The sequence below is a fragment of the Thamnophis sirtalis genome, unplaced genomic scaffold (assembly GCF_051295495.1).
Source record: "Thamnophis sirtalis isolate CommonGarterSnake01/CBP01778 unplaced genomic scaffold, rThaSir2_p1.2 scaffold_1, whole genome shotgun sequence".
Classification (NCBI taxonomy): domain Eukaryota; kingdom Metazoa; phylum Chordata; class Lepidosauria; order Squamata; family Natricidae; genus Thamnophis; species Thamnophis sirtalis.
Genome location: NW_028261381.1, coordinates 96,186,968 through 96,208,756, shown reverse-complemented (window position 1 = coordinate 96,208,756; position 21,789 = coordinate 96,186,968). Strand labels below are relative to the sequence as shown.

The 21,789-nt window shown below is 34.4% G+C and overlaps 1 protein-coding gene across 9 annotated transcripts in view; it reads right to left on the bottom strand.

The window, feature by feature from the left end:
• Positions 1-21,789, bottom strand: part of ANO1 (anoctamin 1) — a 168,081-nt gene that overhangs the window by 11,388 nt on the left and 134,904 nt on the right. For 6 of the 9 annotated variants that reach the window (XM_087719234.1, XM_087719257.1, XM_087719225.1 and 3 more), the window contains 11 exons: positions 19,608-19,690; positions 15,908-15,919; positions 14,783-14,854; positions 10,255-10,329; positions 8,153-8,354; positions 7,022-7,133; positions 6,006-6,063; positions 5,800-5,900; positions 4,535-4,680; positions 2,503-2,655; positions 1,220-1,272 (listed from right to left, as the gene is read on the bottom strand). In XM_087719234.1, the coding sequence (XP_087575360.1) occupies positions 1,220-1,272; positions 2,503-2,655; positions 4,535-4,680; positions 5,800-5,900; positions 6,006-6,063; positions 7,022-7,133; positions 8,153-8,354; positions 10,255-10,329; positions 14,783-14,854; positions 15,908-15,919; positions 19,608-19,690 (1,067 nt within the window). Of the gene's footprint in view, positions 1-1,219; positions 1,273-2,502; positions 2,656-4,534; positions 4,681-5,799; positions 5,901-6,005; positions 6,064-7,021; positions 7,134-8,152; positions 8,355-10,254; positions 10,330-12,077; positions 12,156-14,782; positions 14,855-15,907; positions 15,920-19,607; positions 19,691-21,789 lie in introns of all 9 variants that reach the window. The other 3 variants (XM_087719206.1, XM_087719249.1, XM_087719266.1) reach the window with 2 other exon arrangements.

The window sequence follows — 21,789 nt, the reverse complement described above, 5'->3', positions numbered from 1 at the left end:
TTCATTATGCTGCATGCTGGGGGGAATTTTGAATCACTTTTGCGTTCATTGTTCTGAAATTGGGTGCTTTTTGTGCAAATGCTCCATTTAAAGGTTTTATCAAATGCACAAAAACTTGACAAAGAGTTTTATTTGTATCCAGAAATTTAATACTTTTTATCTTTCACAATTAATGTAAATCTTACATGAAATGTTTAGCTGTTGTTCTTAGGGCATATACCATCTCAGAAGAGAGTAGAAAGTTTAATATTTAGAATTACAGTGGATCTTTTCCATATGGATCCATAGAATTGCATAATTTTCTTTGGCTTTAGCGTACACAACTTTTTTTTAACCTGTGGGCTAGCCTGCCTGGCTGCAGGTTTTCCCAGTGATGCTTAAGGCAATTTGGAAGTCTTTATTGGGGACCTGATATCATTTCATTTTCTCCTTTTTTTAGCTGAAAATTGTGCTGCCAAAAATTGGCCATTTGGCTTTTCTGTCATTTTCCGTGGGGTGATCTCAGAGCTACAGATTAGATCAGAGGTGGGTTGCTGCCAGTTCGGCCCAGATCAGGTGAACCGATAGTAGCGGCAGCGGCAGGCTGTGCCCTCCTGCTTCTACGCATGCGCAGACGCATTACAAGCGCACACGAGCGTGCCCAAACCGGTAGTAACAAAATTGCCAACCCACCACTGGATTAGATGCCTGCTAGATGCTCACTTTTGTTTTAGGAAACGTCTTTATGACGTCAACACCTACAGAAAAACCAATTCCAACTTTCCCTTTTGACCTAATAGAAAAAGGACAAAGAATGCCATGCTTAACAAGCTGAGGAGCAAAACAAGAGAAGAATTAATGTTGGCATTAAGAAGTGAGAAAGCTACAGTCTGGAAACACAATGGACAGTCAGTGAAGGATCTGTAGGCCACACTGCCACGGAGCTGCTCTAGACCATACAGGAATAGGAAATGAAGACAAGGGATAAAGGAAAAGGAGGTAATTGATAGAAAAGATGAGCCTCTTGACAAAAGAGAAGCATTCTGGAGCATATGTGTGGAAAAAAAATAAAAGTTGGAGGAGCTGAGGTTAGCCCAAGGGTCAGCCCATCTTTATGGCTGCTTTTCTAGGCATATTCACACTTTCCTACTTTAGCCGTTCTAGAGTAAACCTTTAAAATAGTTGAATAGAAATGAAAATTTTGTCTTCATATACTATTTACAGGGGGGAAAATACTTACATTTATGATCACAGCCAATTTTCCTACCCCTCTGAGGATATTATACCATATTCCTGGGGAAAGACAAGCAAGCTATTCAAAAGTATTGTCGCAAACACTGATAATAGACTCACCGATTTGGAAAGGACTATCAAGGTCATCTAGGCCAGGGGTTTTCAAACTCTGTCCCAGTGAACCCCTAAGGTTGGGGCTCTGAGAGAGAGCAGAGGCAAAAGTAAATGCAGCCATTGTTCAATTCTTATAATTTTATCCTTTGATCAGAGATTCCAGGATATTTTTTCTACAGCCTGAAAAAGTCTAAAAACTATTGATCTAGTTCAATCCACTGTTAAGTGCAGGTTCTACTTCTAAAGCATCTCTAACAGATGAATGTCCAGCATCTGTTTCAAAACCATTAACAAATGTTTCACCTAACAACAGAAATGTTGGGCTCAGCTGTGGTCTTAAGTTGAGGACTACCTGTAATTGCTTCCTAGGATCTGGTCTGTTAATGCATATATCACTAATACATCATATATAATAAATAATTTAGATATTATAAATAAATAATAGCAATGGTATTAACTTTTTTTCATCCTTTCTTTAGTTCAAAGTTTAAAGCGAAATATATTTATTTTAATATCTACTCAGTTTGTGAGTTCATTTATTTCTAGATTAAAGTATATTCCCTCATTTCTACATTCCATTCTAAGGGGTAACATGGAACTTCTTGTCATTCCCCCCCTCCAAATCTCTTTTCTGCATTCCAGTTTTGCCTTTGAGAATCTTTTACTGTTTGAACAGGTTAGTGGATACATAGAAGGATGATTCAGTTCTGCTGGTAAATGATGAATTTGCTACAACCCTTTATTTGTGCTTTTCATTTAAGTCTTTAGCCTATTGAAGGGGCTAAGAATAGAACCAAGGGACACAGATTCTTTGGTAGTTACAGGGAAGTTTAGAATGCTTTTCCTAAGAATGTCAAATGGCCCCTTCTTTCTATGCCTGCTGGCATGAAGTGAAACCCTTAAGGAGAAACAATTTTTGTTCAATTTTTCATGCTATTTTCACTGATTATTCAAACATCTATAATTACTTGCATTCTTTTAGTAAAAAAATAAAAACAGGATAGAAATCAAGAGAAGAATAACATAGCTTTCCTAGCTGTTGAGATCAGATTGTCACAAATAAAGAACACTAGCTGGTATTCAGTGGTTATCTTGCACAAACCAGGGCACTCAATTTTCTGTTTTCTAACCAATATTTATAAATTATAGATATTGTATAAATAATTACTAACTTACCTATATCTTTAGCTCTCACTGCAACTGGCCTCCTAAGCTCAGTGACAAATTTCTTTGCATCCAGACGTATCTCGATGATATTGTTTAGTAATGCAAACAAGGGAGCCAATGGGAAGGATGCAACAAACAGGGTTACAAAACCAAACTGGATTACTGAAAATTTAAAAAGAAACTACTATCAATTACCAATTTTACTCTTGTAGAATTTGCTTTCCAAAACACAACCTCCCTGCAAATCAATGAATGCATACTACACACAAATTATATGTATTTTCTGTGTTTGAAATGTTATACTATTTGCTACTGGCTATTTTATATAAATGTACATATTGTGTGTGAGCATTTCTGGATAACATTTCTTTTATTTAACTGCACGATGCTTTCACTTTTTACAATTCTCCCACCCAAACTTCCACTAAACTATGAATCTACCTATATTCCTAACACAAGAGAAAATAATGTATTTCATATAGTGGATGTAAATCTATGAAGCCTAGTACATTTTTTACTTTTAATGAGCTACAAGATTCTTTGTTGTCTTTGCTTTAATAAATTAACTTGATTTATTTATATATTTATTTACTTTGTTTAATTCATAAAGTTGCCCATCTCATATATATGATTCTGGGCAGCCCATACATTTAAAATAGCAAAAATAAAAATGATCAAAACAACAAAACCATTAAAACAATTAAAAGCCATAAACAGAAAACATGGGAGATTCAATCAAAATCTTACACACAATACAACTGTTTTGTGGGCTCCATATTCCCATGGAATTCCCAGTCCCCTTGACAAAACCAAGTTTTCAGAAGGCCAATAGGGTTGGGCTCAATCTCACTTCAGGGGAGATGATGTCCCAAAGACTGGGTATCATGGCTCTCTTCCTAGTTCTGCTCAGATGAAGCTCTTTAGCAAGTGGTACCCATAATATATTCCTTATGACAGGCCTGATGAGATGGGTGGATGTAACTGGGAAGAGACAGTCCCTCAAATAACCATCTCCATGTAGATGTCTATGGATATTCTCAGTCATCCAGGTACCAAAGGTGCTTTTTCAAGAGTCAACTGAACTTTCTGGTCTTTCTTAGAAGAAGTTTTGCTTCTCATCCAAGAACAGCCCTCTTTCAACAGATGGAGAGGAATATGACATCATCTATCTCCAGTCTACAACACAGTCCTTTCAATAGTTCCAAGAAGGCTCCATACCCATTTGCACCACTCAGATGACCCTGATAACACAGACAAACCTCCAGGTGGCTTCAATGACTCTCTAAAAGATTGCAAATGACCAGCTGTCTGCAAGGAGTATAAATCCTTCAATTTCCATCATCCAGTCAGAGCTGAACAAGCTTCTTGGATGAGAAGTGAAATGTCTTTAAAGAAAAACTAGATAGTGCAGTTGCCTCTTGAAGAAGCACCTTTGGGATATACTCATGTAGGGCTTTAAAGGTCATAACCAGCACTTTGAATTGAATTCAAAAGCAAATTGGCAGCCAATGCAGCTCTCAGAGCACAAGTGTAACAAGCACTAATCTGGTGGCATAAATAACTGCCCAGGGTGCTACATTTTGCAGCACTTGAAACTTCTGAATGCTCTTCAAAGGCTGCTTGTGGAGCATTACTGTAATCCATTTGGGATTGGATTAAGTATATGAGAGCTGAACTTTCTGATCAAGGTTACTCCTGGAAATTATACGTATGAAACTTCAAATAATAGAAACTTCTTAAGGGGATAACATATCTTTTGTTATTGAATCATAATTGCATAAAAAAAGAAAGAACTAGAAAACTGGAAAACATAATAACAGTCAGGCTGGATCAATAAATCCATTTTGAATGTCTATGCAGATTCTGAGCTGAAGAGTTTTCATCTTCAAAGAAAAAACAGAAAGTCCAGTTGCCTCTTGAAAAAGCACATTTGGGACATCCATTTTAAATGGATAATCAAATGTTGAATGGATAAAACTCTGATTCATTGCAGAACAGGTAATCAGCTAGGAAACCCCACTTTAAATAGTTTAAGTCTTACTCATTTCCATGTATTCTGGAGTAAGTCCTGCAAAAGGTTCCAGATTATAGTCTACTTCATAACGCTGTTTTTTCTTCATATGCTCTTCATAATCTACAGGACTTTGTCGTTTCAACTTCAAGTACCTTATAAATTTTTTCATTTTCCTAACAAGAATGAGGAAAAAGTAATTGCTTTAGATGGCTTATATGTTTTGTAAAAGCATTTAGAGATTTGGTTCTCCATTTTTAATATTTTATTGTTCTTTTAGAAATAAAGCAATTTCCCAAATTATTTGTAGCTGAATGATAGTATTCTGAGTTCTCTAGAATCTGAAATGGTATCCAAAGAATCCTGTGAAAATGCCCAAAACTTTTAATATGCACCCCCTCACTGTTTTTATGTCATCTGCACTATAACAAAGGTTTTCCTGAAGTTCCATTCTGTTTAAAGCAAGTTATGTTAGTTCGCAGGACAGAAATAAATGGAAAAAAAAAATAAACAAATCTCTTTACTGTCTCCTAAAAAGACATGAAGACTTAATTACTGGTCTATTATAATCTCTATCAGTCTCTACAATCCTGTTAAAAAATATGGCCACAGAATAACCATGAAAACTTTTATTCTATGTACTTGATACTAATTTGAGTATTTTGTCCTATTCTACTTTATCTACCAAGTTGGTTGAACTTGGCCCCACTGTAGACTCATAATTCTTATTTATTAAGTCACATAATACAATACTTTGGGAAAACACTCTTGAAGTGGAGGCTACAAGATTTACTGATAAGAAAAAGAATCCTGAATTTAAGACAATTCACCTTTCACCTTTCAAGGAAAATGGAACAAAATAAAAAAAGCAAAAAACTAAAATTCCCTTGCCTGCCCCTTTATAATATTCTCAATCAATATAATATGGCTTAATTGTTTTAGAAATAAATTATTTGCAGAGAAAAATAGTCCTTCAGATAAGAACAAATGCATTGAACTAACAAAACAAATAATATAGTAATAAAACAAATGCACACTATTTTAAACTTTGGTGTATCCTCAGTCTAACATTTTCTTGCACTGCATGGATGTCAAATAATATATATATATATGCAGTGCAAGAAAATGTTAGACTGAGGATACACCAAAGTTTAAAATAGTGTGCATTTGTTTTGTTATTATATTATTTGTTTTGTTAGTATGTATGTATGTATATATATATTTATATTTATCAAGAGATGATGTGCAAGCATTTTGAGAATATAGCTAATATTTTCTTATTTCTTAGTACTTACGGGATGCCAATTTCAAAAAGATTATTCTGAATCAGTTGTTTGCCCAACATTATAATGCTAAGTTGTATACACAATTCCATCAGGCAACCACCAGGAGCACACTAAAAAAAGGGAAAAACAAAATAAAAAAACTAGGGACATTTGTATACCCCAACAGAATGTTCATAGCTGTTTTCTAGACACATGAACAAATAAGGTACAGTTACCTCTTCCATTCGAAGAGAATGAAAAATGTAGACATAATCTCCTGGGCGTCCAACAAATCTAGACAATTTGGAAACAATGGTTAGAATTTCTGTTACAGACATAAACTTTCAGACACTTCCTGCAATATTTTACGTGCCGCTAAAATCATTCTACACAGATACACATTGTACAATGGATGATTAATTTAGTTTCAGAGAAAAAAATAGAGAAAAGCAAATCTAGCTTACAGGAATATATTTACTTTTATCAACACAAACATTATCAGTGACATTTTCCCAAAGAAGTAATTTGCCTTTGAGCTGGGTTTATTAATGTTAAATATGATTAAAAGAAATAATATTAAATATCTTGTGGATATGATGAGGAAAATCCAATTATTGGATGAACTCCTTTCTGTCAATGAATGGAGTTCAAAAAGCCTGAACTTGCCATTTCCAGTATCTGATTATAGCTTTGGACACTGGTTTAGTAGCTGACCTAACAGCTCTCGGAATTTCAAGATAGAACAAGGGAATATATCAGTAAAACTGCTTTCCCCAACTTTCTTCGTTTGTGGAAACTTTCCATTGTGGTAATTTTCAATAATATTCCTCAACCTGATGATCCTAAACAGTAAAGCTGCTGACTGCCATTTATTTCTGTAAATGCTTCTACCTGTAAAAACTTAAAACAGCATGAACATCTGCTCAGTAAACACTCCAATTTTAACTGATGAAAGTGTATTTTGCCTCAGTATTTAGCAATATCCCTTCTTAATGTACACTGATAAGCCAACCATGCTTCTGTTGTGCCCAGAAAAAGTGCTCCTTACAGAAACATAACTAACATTACACATTGGGAAATTATCATGCTAGCATAATTAATTCAGTTAATTTTTATGATCTTAATACTTGGAGGTAGGTGTAGCCTAGAAAACTCAAGTGGCAATCCCTATAAAGAGCTGTCCTTGTTTGAATAAGAGCCCTATAACAGCATAAAATACTAGTGAAGCAATTAATTAATCTATGCAACTTACCGGCCCTTGAAGAAAGCAACGTAGAAAATGGGTGTGTAAGCATTCACAAATTTCAGAAGGAAGGCCTTGAAGATAAGTCGTTCTTCAAAACTTTTGTCTGTTTTTGGAACCTCTGAGGTAAATGAAATTAATGCAAAAGTGACTGGAAGATTAATGTAAAGTACTAAATATTATACAGATAGTCCTTGACTTAGGACCACAATTGAGCCCCAAATTTAAGTGAATTTTGTCCCATTTCAGGCAAACACATGAAAAGTCAGAATTGCTAAATGAATTGCTGCAGTTGTTAAGTTAGTAACACAATTGTTAAGTGAATCTGGCCTCCCCATTGACTTTGCCTGTCAGAAGGTTGCAATAGGTGATCACATGACCCTGAGACATTGCAACTGTCATGAATAAGTGCCAGTTGCTAAGGGTCTGAATTTTGATCATGTGATCATAGGGATGTTGCAACGATCATGTGTAAAAAATGATCATAAGCCACTTTTTTCAGTGCCATTGTAACTTCAAACAGTCACTAAACAAATAATTGCAAGTCAATAACTACTGTACAGGTTGATATTTGTGGCGATGAATATAGAGTCTTGTCTTCATTGAAAAAGGTGGAACTAGAAAATTGATTACACTTGGCAATTACCTAGAATAATGTGGTCAGAGCTGATACACTACAGTTATCCCTACAATATGGTATGTATAATGTCAATCTGGCTTGATTACAAGATTACTAGAAAAGTATTTCAGATCCCCCCCCCTTCAATAAAGAAATGCATATTTCTTCGTTCAAAGAAAGTCTGGACCCCTCTATTTTTTACTTCTTGATTTATATTCTTAAAGTAAGTACTGACTGGAAAGGAAGATAAATCGTGTTATTTGTCTTGTTTTAAAGACAATTTGTCTGGTTCACCAAGGTGATAAGACTCTAAATGAATTTAAATAATGTCCACACTTAAAATTAAACAGAATATTAGTTACTGAAAGATGAGACTGCCTTAATGCCAAGAATCCTTTTAAGTTATTATCTCAGGGTTTGTTCCTATGTAATTTTGCTTGCAAAGTCAAAGCTGAATCGTTAGACAGATTGTTTAATGAAATCATAATTCAAAGTCAAATCGTGGGAGAATATGTACTTACCAATCTGAGTCAACCATCTAGCTATGCAGCCATATACTTCATCCAAGATTATTATCACCACCAGATTAATAATTACTGCAGTGGCTGTGACCGTCACTCTAACATTCGACCTGCCTCCTGGAGAGGAGCTGATGGCTAAAGCTGCTGCAGTGGAGATTCGGTATATAATAACCCCAAAAACAATAGCAAATGTCAGTCCAATCTGAAAAGGACACAACCAGTTATCAAAAGATTAGGTTTACAATATTACTATGACCTGATGTAGTTTGTATGGAAATGTTTCAATTACTTGTGCCAATTATATTATAAAAACTGCATGCTCCCATATGGTTTACACAGAGAAATGGTTATAATACACATGGATAAACTAAACATTTATATAGTATTATACTACTAAAGAAAAATATCAGCTATGAAGTTAAACACAATATAGTTGTAATAATAAAGAAAACACCATAACATAATGATTCTGCTTATGAATTCTGCTATGGTTTCATTCGTTGTTACCTATTTAGTAAAAACTCTGCAATTATATTCTTAGACTTATAGAGTTGGAAGAAAACTTGGAGGCTTCCTAGATCAATTTTCTACCTAAGGCAGGAATCTTCACTTTCAGACCATCCTAGCCAGGCGGTTGCTAATCTTTATTTGAGAATATTTAGTGATAGAGGTTCCATGATTATGCTTCCACCTATTGGTTCTTAGAACCACACCATCTTTCTGTGACAGTCCTTCTGTTCTGGACTGGAAGTATTGGAAGGCTATCAAGTACCCTTTAGTCTTCTGTTCTTTAGACTAAATAATATCTAGATGTTTATAGACTTTGATCCTCACCAAATTTGTTTGCTATTCACTACACTTTTTCCAGCTCCTCAGTATCCTTCTTGCATTGTGATGATTAAAACTGAATGAAGTATTCTATATGTGCTATACCAATGCTGTATGAAGTGGAACTGTCACTTCTTGTAATCTTCACATTATACTTTTGTTGATGCGCCCAATATTACATTAGCTTTTTTGGTAGCTGCAGCATGCTGCTGACTGATGATCAATCTGTGCTCTACCAAGACACTTAGCTCTTTCTCCAAACTACTACTGTTGAACCTATCTTGTACATGCAAAATCTTTTCCCCCCTATCTAAATGCAGAATCCTATGTTTCTTGACATGGAACTATATTTGTTGTAAAAAGCCTAATGTTTAAGTCTTGAGCCTATCTGTTCAGCTTGTCATCTGAGGGGTTAGCAATCCTCCCATTTGTGTCATCGCAAATTTGCTGGGCATCTCTTCTTTTCCTTTATTGAACTCATTTCTAAAAATGAACAGAGACCATGCACTGGGCACAGTTGCAAAACCAACTGCAAATCCATATAGTGATGGCATCATCCATCCCACATCATTCCATTTTATGAGGAAGAAGGTTATGGCTAATTTTATCAAATGCCTCATTAAGTCTGGGTACACCACATCCACAACATTCTCTTGGTCTACTAATCTATAGTCATTTTGGTTTTTTTTTTTAAAGTAGTATAATTTTTAAAATCTTACATAACCTTGCAAACCCATTTCATGATCTGACTTATGATTTTCCCAGGAACTGTTTTCAAGGTAATGTCAATTCAACAAAGCAATATAATGTCTTACGTTGCTCCCCTTAATTAGTTTTAAATTCTTGTGAAATTTCAATAATGTAATAACATTTTTGTGGATGCTAAACTCCTCTTCAGAGATTAGGTTTGGCAAAATATGATGTACAAATAGCATAGTTATAGGGGCACAGATATCTGATAAAGAAATACAAGCAGAACATTGCAAGCTTTATTATTGTTCATTATAGAGCTAAAACTTTTTAAATGTGTTCATTAATTTTTGCATTATTTAATGGAACCTTCCCTAAACTGGCACCATGCAAATGTATTGGAAATTATGAAATTTGCACTTCCAATGCAGAAGATGGGAAAGTGGGGAGAATTAGGAAAGGTTAAATATAATCCAAAAGCTGGCTAGATAAAGGAAAGGTTTGTTCCCTCCTTTAAGAAAGGTTTCCCTATTGTTGAGAAGACAACTAGCTCAGGAAAATAATGTTTCCAAGATAATGCTTACCATGAAAATAATGCTCACAAAATTTGTGAAGTATGCTGGGAACCGATCTTTCCATGTCAGTTTTTCTTTTTCAGTCTAGCACACAAAAGAAGACATAACACAAAGCAATTCATTATAGCAATTAAATAAGTTGCCTTTTTTATTCTTGCTTGTTATCCAAATTTAAATAGGCAAGACCACAATTAAAGTGCAAAGACACATAAACAGAAGTAAATATTCTAAAAAGTGTAAACATCACAAGAGTGTCAATCAATTGACAGGCTTTCATCAAGCTACAGCTAGGTCAGGCAGTCTGCAAACTACTTCAAACAGAACAAATTTGTGGATGAGGCTATATGAGTCTATATGTAGTACTAACAATTTGGGCAATGGGATTCTTATTTGTTCTTTTTCATTTTGCAGACCCATCATCGATTATGGAGTTTTCCTAGCTCTTTCATGTAGAGGGGAAATGCAAGAGCAAGTAGAGGGAAAAAGGATAGGGGAACATTTGCTAACACATAAGTTGCTTTTTTTTAAAAATGTGGGACAGATGCAGTTCTAAGGCCAAGCAGCTTCTTCAAAACAGTTCTCTGGAAGGGCTGTCAAAACATATTTAGCCCAAACTAATTTTGGAAACTGGTCCAGTTTTCCTTCAGACATTGTTTAGATTGTTTTTCAAAAATGTAATGCAATTTTCCATTTAGAATAAAGTATTATTAGAATATTTCCTGAAAGCTTAATTTATATCCAAGTCAACACTTACAGGAATGATAGAATGACAGTGAAAGCAAGTAAATGATTAGCAGCATCCCCTCTGCTTTTCCCATGTGAACACAGAGTAGCTGTTCTCTCAAGGATAGTAAAGTTTCGGGTCACCCGAGTCTGGCAAGCATGAAAAGTGGCACATATTGTATTATGTATTTTTCAAAAGACATATGGGCCAACCTACATGGACTGCAACCACATAAAATATGATGACGGGTATGTACATATGGAATTGTTTTTGCAAAGTCGCAAAGAAGAAAAGATGCCAATGATATGAAACTTGAAGTAATAGTATGGTGGGTTTCATGCTTTCTAAACTGGATTTGTCTGCCACATAGTTTTTTCTGATCTCTTCTGTACTTTTAAGGGGTTATAAAGGAGGGAATAGGGGCACCCTGTTGATTCTATTCTTCATCCCATTATCCTATTGTAAACTTAAATTTATGAAAGTGAGAAGAGGACAAAGAATTGAAAGCCGAATGGGTGTATATGCGCAGGAATAATTTCTGAGTATAGTAGTAGTATTCTGTTTGTTCATAATGGTTTTTAATTTTTATTATATTTCCATGCCACCCAAATCCTTTTTTATGGGATGGGTGGCTATCTATATTTGCAAAATAAATATATTCACGGTTTACTGAGTGATCGATTTAGTTTTATACACCGTCTTTAGGACTACTTTATATGTAAGATTAAGGATTATGAAATGATCATATACAACTCCATAAGGCTCCTATAAGAAAAATAAGCACTTAAGGTTACATGCGCATCACATGCATGTTTTTTCTTTCTCTCATTCTCATTCTCTCTCTCTCTCTTCCAAAAAAAAAAGGAAGCCAGGAAACCCCATCAAGCATAAGGCATGTGCAGTGTTGTAAAAGCTGCACATCCACTGTATGAAAGATCAACCATGCAGTGTCATTCCAAACAAAGGCAAAAACCCATCTTAACAAGAGTGATAAAGACAGGAGAAGGGAGAAGCCATATTATGTGAATATTACAAAATAAATAAAAGAAAATTGTGTTTTATAGATATTCAGATTCAGAAAGTTTCCACAAATGGTAATGAAATGTACCAATTTCATCCCAGCCATGACTCTCTTAACTCTTTGTCGCCATTTGTTAGCTGCCTCTTCTGGCAATTGCTGGCCCTTCTGATGGCATTTGAAGGAAACAGAAAAGGATAATCCAATATGGCTGTTACAAAGCACTGACTTATATGTAAATAAATAAATCCCTAAACAGAATATGGATATGGTAGAATTTAAAAACAAATAAAAAATGCCTATGTGCTGATGTTAAATTTTCTGACATAATAAAGATCACCATAAAAGAGAAAATTCAAAGTAAAACCAGAGAAAAATAGCCACAATGAACTGGCAAATTAAAAACAATAGTGGTTACATATTGTCTAAGCATTTTATATCTATATTATTATCTAAAACAGTTGATAGATCATCATGGAGAAAATCTAACTGTTTGCTAAGAGTAAAAAAGGACTAGATGGCATAAAAACAAATTAATGGTATTTAATTTCTTCAGCAATGATCTGGGTTAACAATGAACAATGGGATGAATGTGTTTGCAGGTGAAACAAATTATTTAGTACAAGCAAATGAAAAGCAAAATGTAGAGAAATCCAGAAAATCAGTCCATTTCCTCTTACTGCCTACTATTCTTTTTGAGATACATTGAGTTTAGCATAATCTAATATGAATAACCCAACCAATAACAACACTGGCTTTTTAAAAAAGGGCTTTCTATATAAATTTCTAAGATTGAACTTTTTCAACATTTTTGCACTGTTGTTTTTATCATCTATTACCTGATTAGTTATATCAGTCCAGTCCCCCTTAGTCAATCATGTAATTACATGTTTTTAACTCCAAAGTTCATTATTTTTCACAATTATTTGTATTTACCAGTTTGTTATCCATTTCTACGTTTGGAAATATCATTTTAGATTTCATCATAACTAGTCTGGAGAAGCCCAAAACTCAGTTGCTTTTCTATTAATTTCTACTTCCTGTTTATTTATTTGGAAGAAGATCTTTCCTTTTATATCACAGCATAACTTTCTATATTTGGATAGCATTTTTGTCTAAAAATATTGACTATAATTACCCTGACCTATCTTTGTTGTGCTAGGTTCTTCCTTATATTTACTTAGTAGTAGACTTCACTGATTGCTTTTTCATGCCTCCAATAGGATAGCCAAATCAGTTCTGGGTATGATTTTTATCTAGGCAGTCAAATCTACAATAAAACTGCTGACTCTGCAGTGCTTTACAGAGATTTATAGAAATTGTGCTTAGCACATTTTAAAAAGGATATTATGGACTGAAAAAGATTCAGACAAATGCAAACAAAATAATTAAAAACTCAGAGCAACTGAGGAAAAGTGTCGACATTAAATATATTTTATAGCAGTAAGGGAGAAATATAAAAAAACATAGGGTTATACAGAAAATTGGATACAAAATGGCTATTTTATCTCAATCTATTAGAACTCAAGGTTGCTGACTGAAAGTAAATGGTGGGAGATAGAAAAACATTTTATTTCATATATCCTTAAAGAGTCAAATTATAAAATATTCTATCACAAAATGTAATTATGATGACTCTCAACTTGGATGATTTCAATAGAGCAACCTAAGACAAATCTATTCAGGATAATAATAATAGTTACTATCTGGAGAAATTGGACCTATATTGCACTTTCCAAACTTATGAATGAACCAGGTTATTATACTGTAATCCTTCAGGTTTTTCATGCTCTGAATGTTGTCATATAATTTTCCAGTTCTTATGTGCCTACACTTCATTCACAATTATGAATATGCATTTTCATTCAGAGAGATTTTTTAAAATGTTTGCAAACTGACATAGGGATGGGAACCAACAAACTAGTGCCTGAAAAACTGAAAAAGATAAATTCACATGATCCTCATCAGAGTCAATATGGTTCTGAATAGAAGGCTTCCTCTAAGTTAGCTTTTTGAAAACTGAAGATATCCAGATGGAGAGATCTGAACTTCAGTTTCCAGAATTCCTTAGCTAGTCTTGCCATTCCTGACAAATCTGGGAGTTGAAGTCCATTCATATGGAGAAGGGCCAGACAGAAGAAGATTGCTGCAGTCACCTGTTAAACTACTAAAAGAACAAATATTGGACTATAATGGTTTCGGTCTGATGAAACATTATCTCTTGTTTCAAGATGTGATTATGCTCAGTACTTTAGAAACATGGTTCAGAATAATAATTGCCAGGTGTTTTGTGCTACTGTGCCATAAAAAGGAATTCAGTTTAATAACTACAAGTTATGTGATCACCTCGTTCAAAGAAGATACCCACTGTAAGCATTGGGCTGCTGCTCCAGAACTTTCACAAGGATCATAAGTGATGGGCTCTTTACAGTGGATAATTCTAAATGTTTTTACATTCTGACAGTAAAAATCTAAATTATGACTCTAAAATTATAGTAACACAGATTACTCACTCAGTCATTTATTCAAAGTCAGCGTAATTGTGATTTTTTTTTAAAAAAAATAGTCCCTGGTATTTTCACAATTGCATTGATTTTGAACAAATGTCTGAGTACTCTGTATTATTCCATAGCACTGTTGATATTTCATTTCTTTATATTCAGTAACAGTAATAGAATAATAATGGCTTACAATGAATAATATAAATGTGAAGACCCTATGCTATGATTTTTAAAACAAGTGTACTTAATTTTTATTACATAAAATTTTAAAACAAAACTAATTTGTTATCTTACCTCTTTGTTTCTGTATTCTTTCTTGAGAGATTTTTCTAATACTTTTGCTTCATACTCAGCTCTTGGGTGATCCTGTAAATAAGTCATACATACAGGGAACCATGAGACCTAGCACTTCAAATTATTATAACAAATCTGAATACAGTTCTGCTATAACTTCATTTAAAAGTCTTCCTTTGTCACTAGCTGTCTGAAAATATTGTAGTTTAAGACTATGTGCTCTCTTTACCTTAATGGTGAAGATGCTGCTAGATTGAAGATGTTATTTGACCAATAGACATACTAATTTGGGTAGTGTCACAGCCTTGTACCCATTTTCTATAGCAGCAAAGGACTTCAGATTTACAATATGCTGCTTTGTATTATTCATATACATTGTAAGTCTTAGCAGGTGATAGCATATGGCTGATCTAGTCTAGGTTTGGAAGCTAAGCAGGATCAGGACTGATTAGTGTTTGGATGGGTAACAAGGAAACTTCTGGATTTAGAGCTAGATCATGAGATTAAAGAAAACATTCCAGAAGACAAAGGCAAACCCTTTAGTTACTGTTGCCAAGACAACTACATGGACATATTCATGAAGTTATCAACTATCATATGAAAGGAGTCTTCATTTTGTAATCGGTTTTAAACCTGAATGGCCCTTTCTGGGCATTGCAAAGAGGCCATATTTGAACTGACAGCATGTCTTATATGGGGCAAAGGGTTGGCGTTAAGTTGTTCTGAGTTTAAATGTGCAATTAAGGGATTCTCCTCTCTATATGAAATTGATCTTAACAAAAAAGGTAATTTCAGTTCCATTAATTAAAATTAATAATTTGTAATTTCAGTTTAGTCATACATACAGAGGAAATGTGTGGAAAAGAATCAGAAATGAAAAGAATGAAATAGGTGAAAGATTTAGAGATTATTTTTTAAAAGTGCATTGGACTGAGACTGGATGGATATGAAAAAGCCCTATTTGAGGATATTATAAAAGAGTAAAGAATAATTTGCACCGGAAATTCTGAAGACAGACAAATGCTGGGGAAAAATGAGAGGAGATCGGAATGCGTCTTTCACTACCAGATAGAGAAAAAGTTAAGAGAAATTATAAAAAAATAAAACAAAACAAAAATGCCAAACCTTGACTGCCTCCTTCAGGAAACCATAAAAAACACAAAAAACATAAAAATTAAAATTACTTCACTGTTGCAAACTGTATTCTTGATACAATTATTTTTATTTGTGTGAATGTAGGCACTGCATAAGAATTAGGGGGTACATAGGGGTACATCAATGGGGCGTAGGATGGGTTGTTCTTCTGTTGTATTTATTTTATGGAAGTATGAGCATGAAAACACACAGTTACTCAACATCCAGAAAGACTGAATAGCATTATGGCCCAGAACTCTGTTGGTATCTAGCAACTGAACACATGGGGTACATTGTCCTCTTACACAATTATTATTGTAACAACAATTTCAAATAACCCTCATATGGCAGTATTCCGACATATTATAGATTCATTTCTTCAATAGGATTTGAGTGCATACTCAACTGCTTTGATCACAGGACTGAATTAAGATGAATATGTTAAGTGAAGAATAAAATACATTCTATTGTCAGCAGTTGTCTCAGGTCACTGCTATCACTACAGGGAACACTGAACATAATCCTGAAAGGTATTTCGTACTACAAGGATACAGTTAATCCTTCCGACAGCTAACAACAAGATCCCAAAAATAAAAGAACAGTTGTCTTATGCTGTCGATGATACCATCCTAGCACTGAGATTTCATCGTTAATATGTCATCTGTGTTAATGCTTTGGGTCAAAGATCAAATGAAATCATAGACATAGAACAATTAATTGCTATTGAAGAATTTTTTTTAATGAAATCAGTTATAAAATTTAATATAGCAATGAGACACATGAATTATTTAATATATTTCTGCATGAGAAAAATAATGTTTTAATTAATTGAGCAACACTCTTCATAGCATATATATATATATATATATATATATATATATATATATATATATATATATGCATATGCGCATATATATATATGCGTATATATATATATATATATGTGTGTGTGTGTGTGTGTTTGTGTGTGTATGTTTTCTGAGGTTTTTGCGGGTGTTACTATGTAGGTCTTTGGTTATTCGAGTTTTCTCCCGCGTAAAATTGGAGGTGTCTTGGTGACGTTGCTCCTGGAAGCACGAAGCCTGAAGATGACGAATGAGACTTCGTCGAAACGTCGCCAAGACACCTCCAATTTTACGCAGGAGAAAACCCGAATAGCCAAAGACATACATACATACATACATACATACATACATACATACATACATAATAGGTATGTATTTTGTGTCACAACCCCTGGTGTGTGTGTGTGTGTGTATTTGTGTTGCATTTGTGCTGATAAATAAATAAAGGGAGACTAGTATAGATCTATTTCAAGCTATTTAGCTCTTATCAGCTAGCCATACCCTTACTGGGATTTGAACTTTTGCTGTATTACATATTAGGCAGTTGTGTTCGCCACTAAGCCACAGGTTCTCTTCCTTTATCAGCTGAGCCAGGGAAATATGTATGTATTTTGTGTCACAACTCCTGGTATGCCCAAATATGGGAGGAAGTATACTGCTTCCTTTCTTTTATTTATCAGCACAAATGCAAAACAAATGTAACAAAAAGGCAACAGTAAAAATAATGGCTTTCTGTCTGGATGGTCTCTTGTGATGAGCAAAAGACAGAGAAAGGAAGCAGTATACTTCCTCCCATATTTGGGCATCCCAGGGGTTGTGACACAAAATTATATATATAATATAATATATATAAAGTCACAATAAAGTCACAACCCCTGGTATGCCCAAATATGGGAGGAAGATCACTACTTCCATTCTCTGTCCTTCGTCTCCCTTTATTTATTTATCAGCACAAATATAACATACATACATGCATACATACATACATACATACATACATACATACATATATTTAGAGTCACAACCCCTGGTAAGCCCCAATTATGGGAAGAAGCTAATTGCTTCCTCCCATAATAGGGGCTTACCAGGGGTTGTGACTCTAAATATATACCTTCTTCCCTGGCTTCAGCTGATAAGGAGGAGACCTGTGGCTTAATGGCTAAGACGTTTGCCTAAGATACAATACAGCACAGGTTCGAATCCCAGTAAGGGTATGGCTAGCTGATGAGAGCTAAATAGCTTGAAATATATATATATATATTTCAAGCTAAATAGCTTGAAATATATATATATATATATATATATATATATATATATATATATATATATATATATATATATATATATATATATATATATATATATATATACTCGGTAAGTAATATTCAGTAAGTGGAATAATTGGTTGTGTGTTTGTATCATGATTGGTAGATTGGTGCTGGCTGTGTGTCTATTGTTGTTTCATGTTGTAATGGCCTGGGTAATGAGTCGGGCTCGTTTGTTGACTAGAACTGGTTTCCAGATGTCAAACGTTGCCAAGACGATCTCAATCTTACACGGGAAAAGACCCGAATACAACAAGACCAGCATACCTACACTCGTGAAAATCTATGAAAACATATACATATACATACACATACACCTTGAGCCAGTCACTCTCTCTCAGCCCAATCCACCTCATAGGGTTGTTGTTGTGGGGAAAATAGGAGGAAGGAGTATTATGTATGTTCGCCACCTTGAGCTACTAATAAAGTAATGAAGGTGGGATACAAATCAATGCTAAAGCATAAATGCTATTAGAAGAAGAGAGGCTGAATGGACTGGTCATCTTTAGGTTTTTATAAGCAAAACCCATTCATCAGTTGTAGAGCTTCTGATAGAAAGAAGCAGTTTCTGTTGACAGCTTGAGAGGTGAGTAATTTCCTTTTTCCCTGTGGCTATGTAATCTCGAAATAAAATTAGGAAACATAAACGTGATGTGGGTAGGAGATTTGTGGGCATAGAACAATTGTTGCAAAAGAGAGAACGGCTATTCATTGGACTCTATCTTGTCTTCTTTACCTATAACAGTACTACTCTTAGTGTTCTGTTTAATAAATATTGTGAAGTCCTAAAATTGAATATGAGCAAAATCCACCTAATCTATCAAAGAGATCCAGGGCTTTCTACTTATAGTTAATAAGACATTTATTTGGTTGAGTACTGAATTTAACACAGAAGTAGACATCTGATAGGATATTTTAAATTTGTCAGGTGTGTACATTACTTTGTAAATAAAAAATTGCAATTAAAACTAAATGGTTGATCAACCTCCTTTTAATTTAAACGGTATTGTAAACACAAACATCCATGAATTATTTCTTGGAAATCTTAAATTTCAAACAGAATTGGAAAATAAAACATTTCAAAATGTAAAGACAGACATTTCCCTTTTTAAAATATAAATTAATAGTTCCAGTCTTCACCCTATATGCTAGCCAGAAGCAATATTTAATTTTGAACTGATACAGATAACACATTTCCTAATTGTAAACTTCTGTAATCATGGCCACTGCATCTTTAAAATGGAACAAATTATGAGTATGTTCACATTTTATAGTTCCTACATCAAGGGAATAATTCTTGAGCTATATATGTTTTAATGCACACACTACTAGGTGTAACCTTCATTCACCAGCCAAGGCTTCAGGCTTCCATGGTAACAAGCCTGAAACTAACACACCCTTTCCAAATTTAGAAATGGTTATGTGCAGGATTTTCCATTCCAATGCGTCACTGGCTGAAAATTAAAGACAATTTAGCTAAAATAACAACCAATGAAATAGCATATAAAATAATTAACATACTTCTTCTTCTTCAAAACCAGTAAGATCCCATTTATAATTCAGACGCATCTGTTTTCTCTTCCAGTGTTCCATAAAGGTAGCAGCTGCATAGTTGAAAGGAAAGAAAAAAGGAAGAAGGACATTATCTCTATCCATCATTTAGTTGTTGCTCCTGATCTTAATCTGCACTGTTTTCCATTCTGTGAAGATATAAACCCCAAAGTGAAATTGCTTATAACGCTGCCAATTTTAAAGCAATGTGAAATATTAATAATTGATTTGAATCAGTTATTTGAAATTTTAAAAATGATCCAGGCCTCAGATTTTTGTACATCTACAAATGTAAAAAAAAAAAAAAAATCACTGGAGGCAATTTTAAAAGAGCTGGTTATAGCTTATTTGGCTTTAATATAAGAGCAGTAATAAACGACAGAATGATAAATCAATAATTAGAGTGCTCTCTGTTTTGTTTAAAGATTAAAATGCAATTTTGGAACAGAAGAAGTCCATTTGGATTGACATCCTCACACTGAGGGAATTGATTTTTTTTATTCATTCCATTATAATTTGTCCTTCAAAAAGCCTTAAGATGGCTTACAAAAAATGAAAACCACAAACAAAACAAAATAAGATAAAAATCTATATCCCACTATAAAACCATAAAGCAAACATAATACAAAAACAAACCAAAAATGGACACAGAAATAAAAACAAGAGGAAAATAAAATTGGCTTGTTTCACTTGAAATATCAACACAGTTGTGTTACCAGAGTTAACACAACTGTAACTGAGAAACCGTCCTTTCTCTGGAGAGGACATTCCAAAAAGGGCCTTATATAGGAGATCTTTAGTACCACATTGCTTTCTCAATTGGGACTACTTTCAGAAACTATTCCTCTGAAGAATAAAACTTTGGAAAGGAGAGCTATGTCTACCCAACAAATTTCCATTAGATCAGTCACTACCAAATGCTTTTGACATAAAGAAACATGAATGATCTTTCCAGAGATGTCCGGCACTCATGTACTTCAATTTTTTGGTTAAGTATTCAAGGAAAGCATGGTTTTGATTTATCCGTAATTTCCTGATATGTTTATTGGCTTGCAACTGTTCCATATCTATAACAAGTAATTACAGTAGGAGAAGACCTTTCCAAAATCATCAACCAACAAATTAGCTAATGCTAATGCAAAGTGAATATCAGAATTTGGACTAAAAGTGAGAGGCTCAAGCCTCAAGTGTACCTCCTGCTTACCATGACATGAGAAGAGTCTGTGAAGGGTTTCAGGAGAATACTGCACCTTGATATAAACTTTTATTTATAGCAGTTTTGAAAATTATTCAGTTATCTTACATAAATCAGGTAGCATCATGCTAAGGAACCTCATCATGATATGTACTCTTGGAACACCTCCAGAGGTGGGTTCCTATCAGTTTCGCCAAACCAGTAGTAACTTGGTGGCCTGGGTTGCTGGAAACAGCAGCAACCCAGGCTTGCCACGCCCCTGAACAGGTTCTTTTGGCAGCGCTGTAGGGGCCACCATTTTGTTTTTGACTTCGGCACATGCGTGAAGCAATTTTTTTTGTTCTACGCATCAAGCGTGCGGGCATGTCGTGTCCCTGATCAGATCGGCAGTAGCGACAGCTGGAACTGACTCCTGAACACCTCCCTCCCCCCAGCTTTTTTGAAAAGGCTACTTAGAATTTATTTTTTGGGGTAAAAATCCCCTTTGCAACTGAGCAGTTGAGACAAGAATACAGTGAATCAGAAGCTACAATATTATTCTCGGCCCTTAGAGTATTTATACCTAAATACCCTTCTCCACCTCTTGCTAGGAGATCTGCTTGAGCAAACTTATTTAAAATCCTTGCACTTTTAGTCCAGTCAGGGCTATTAGATACAGGTCAATATGTATACAATAAGGTGCTGAAGCTGGTAACTGGAATGGGATCAGAAATCAGCTACATTTCAATTTTCAGCAAGAAAACTATTATAAAACAGGAAATGGTGACAAGTTACAATACATGCAACTTGTTTAAAAACACTCTACCCAACATTATAGAATGTCTTTGGGACATGAATGTGAATAATAGGAACAAACCCACGCTATACGGTAAACAATTGTGAAAGAAATAAACATACGGAGAAAAGCTAAGCAACCCCATGAGAGTAATTCCGAAGAAACTATGAATAGATATCATC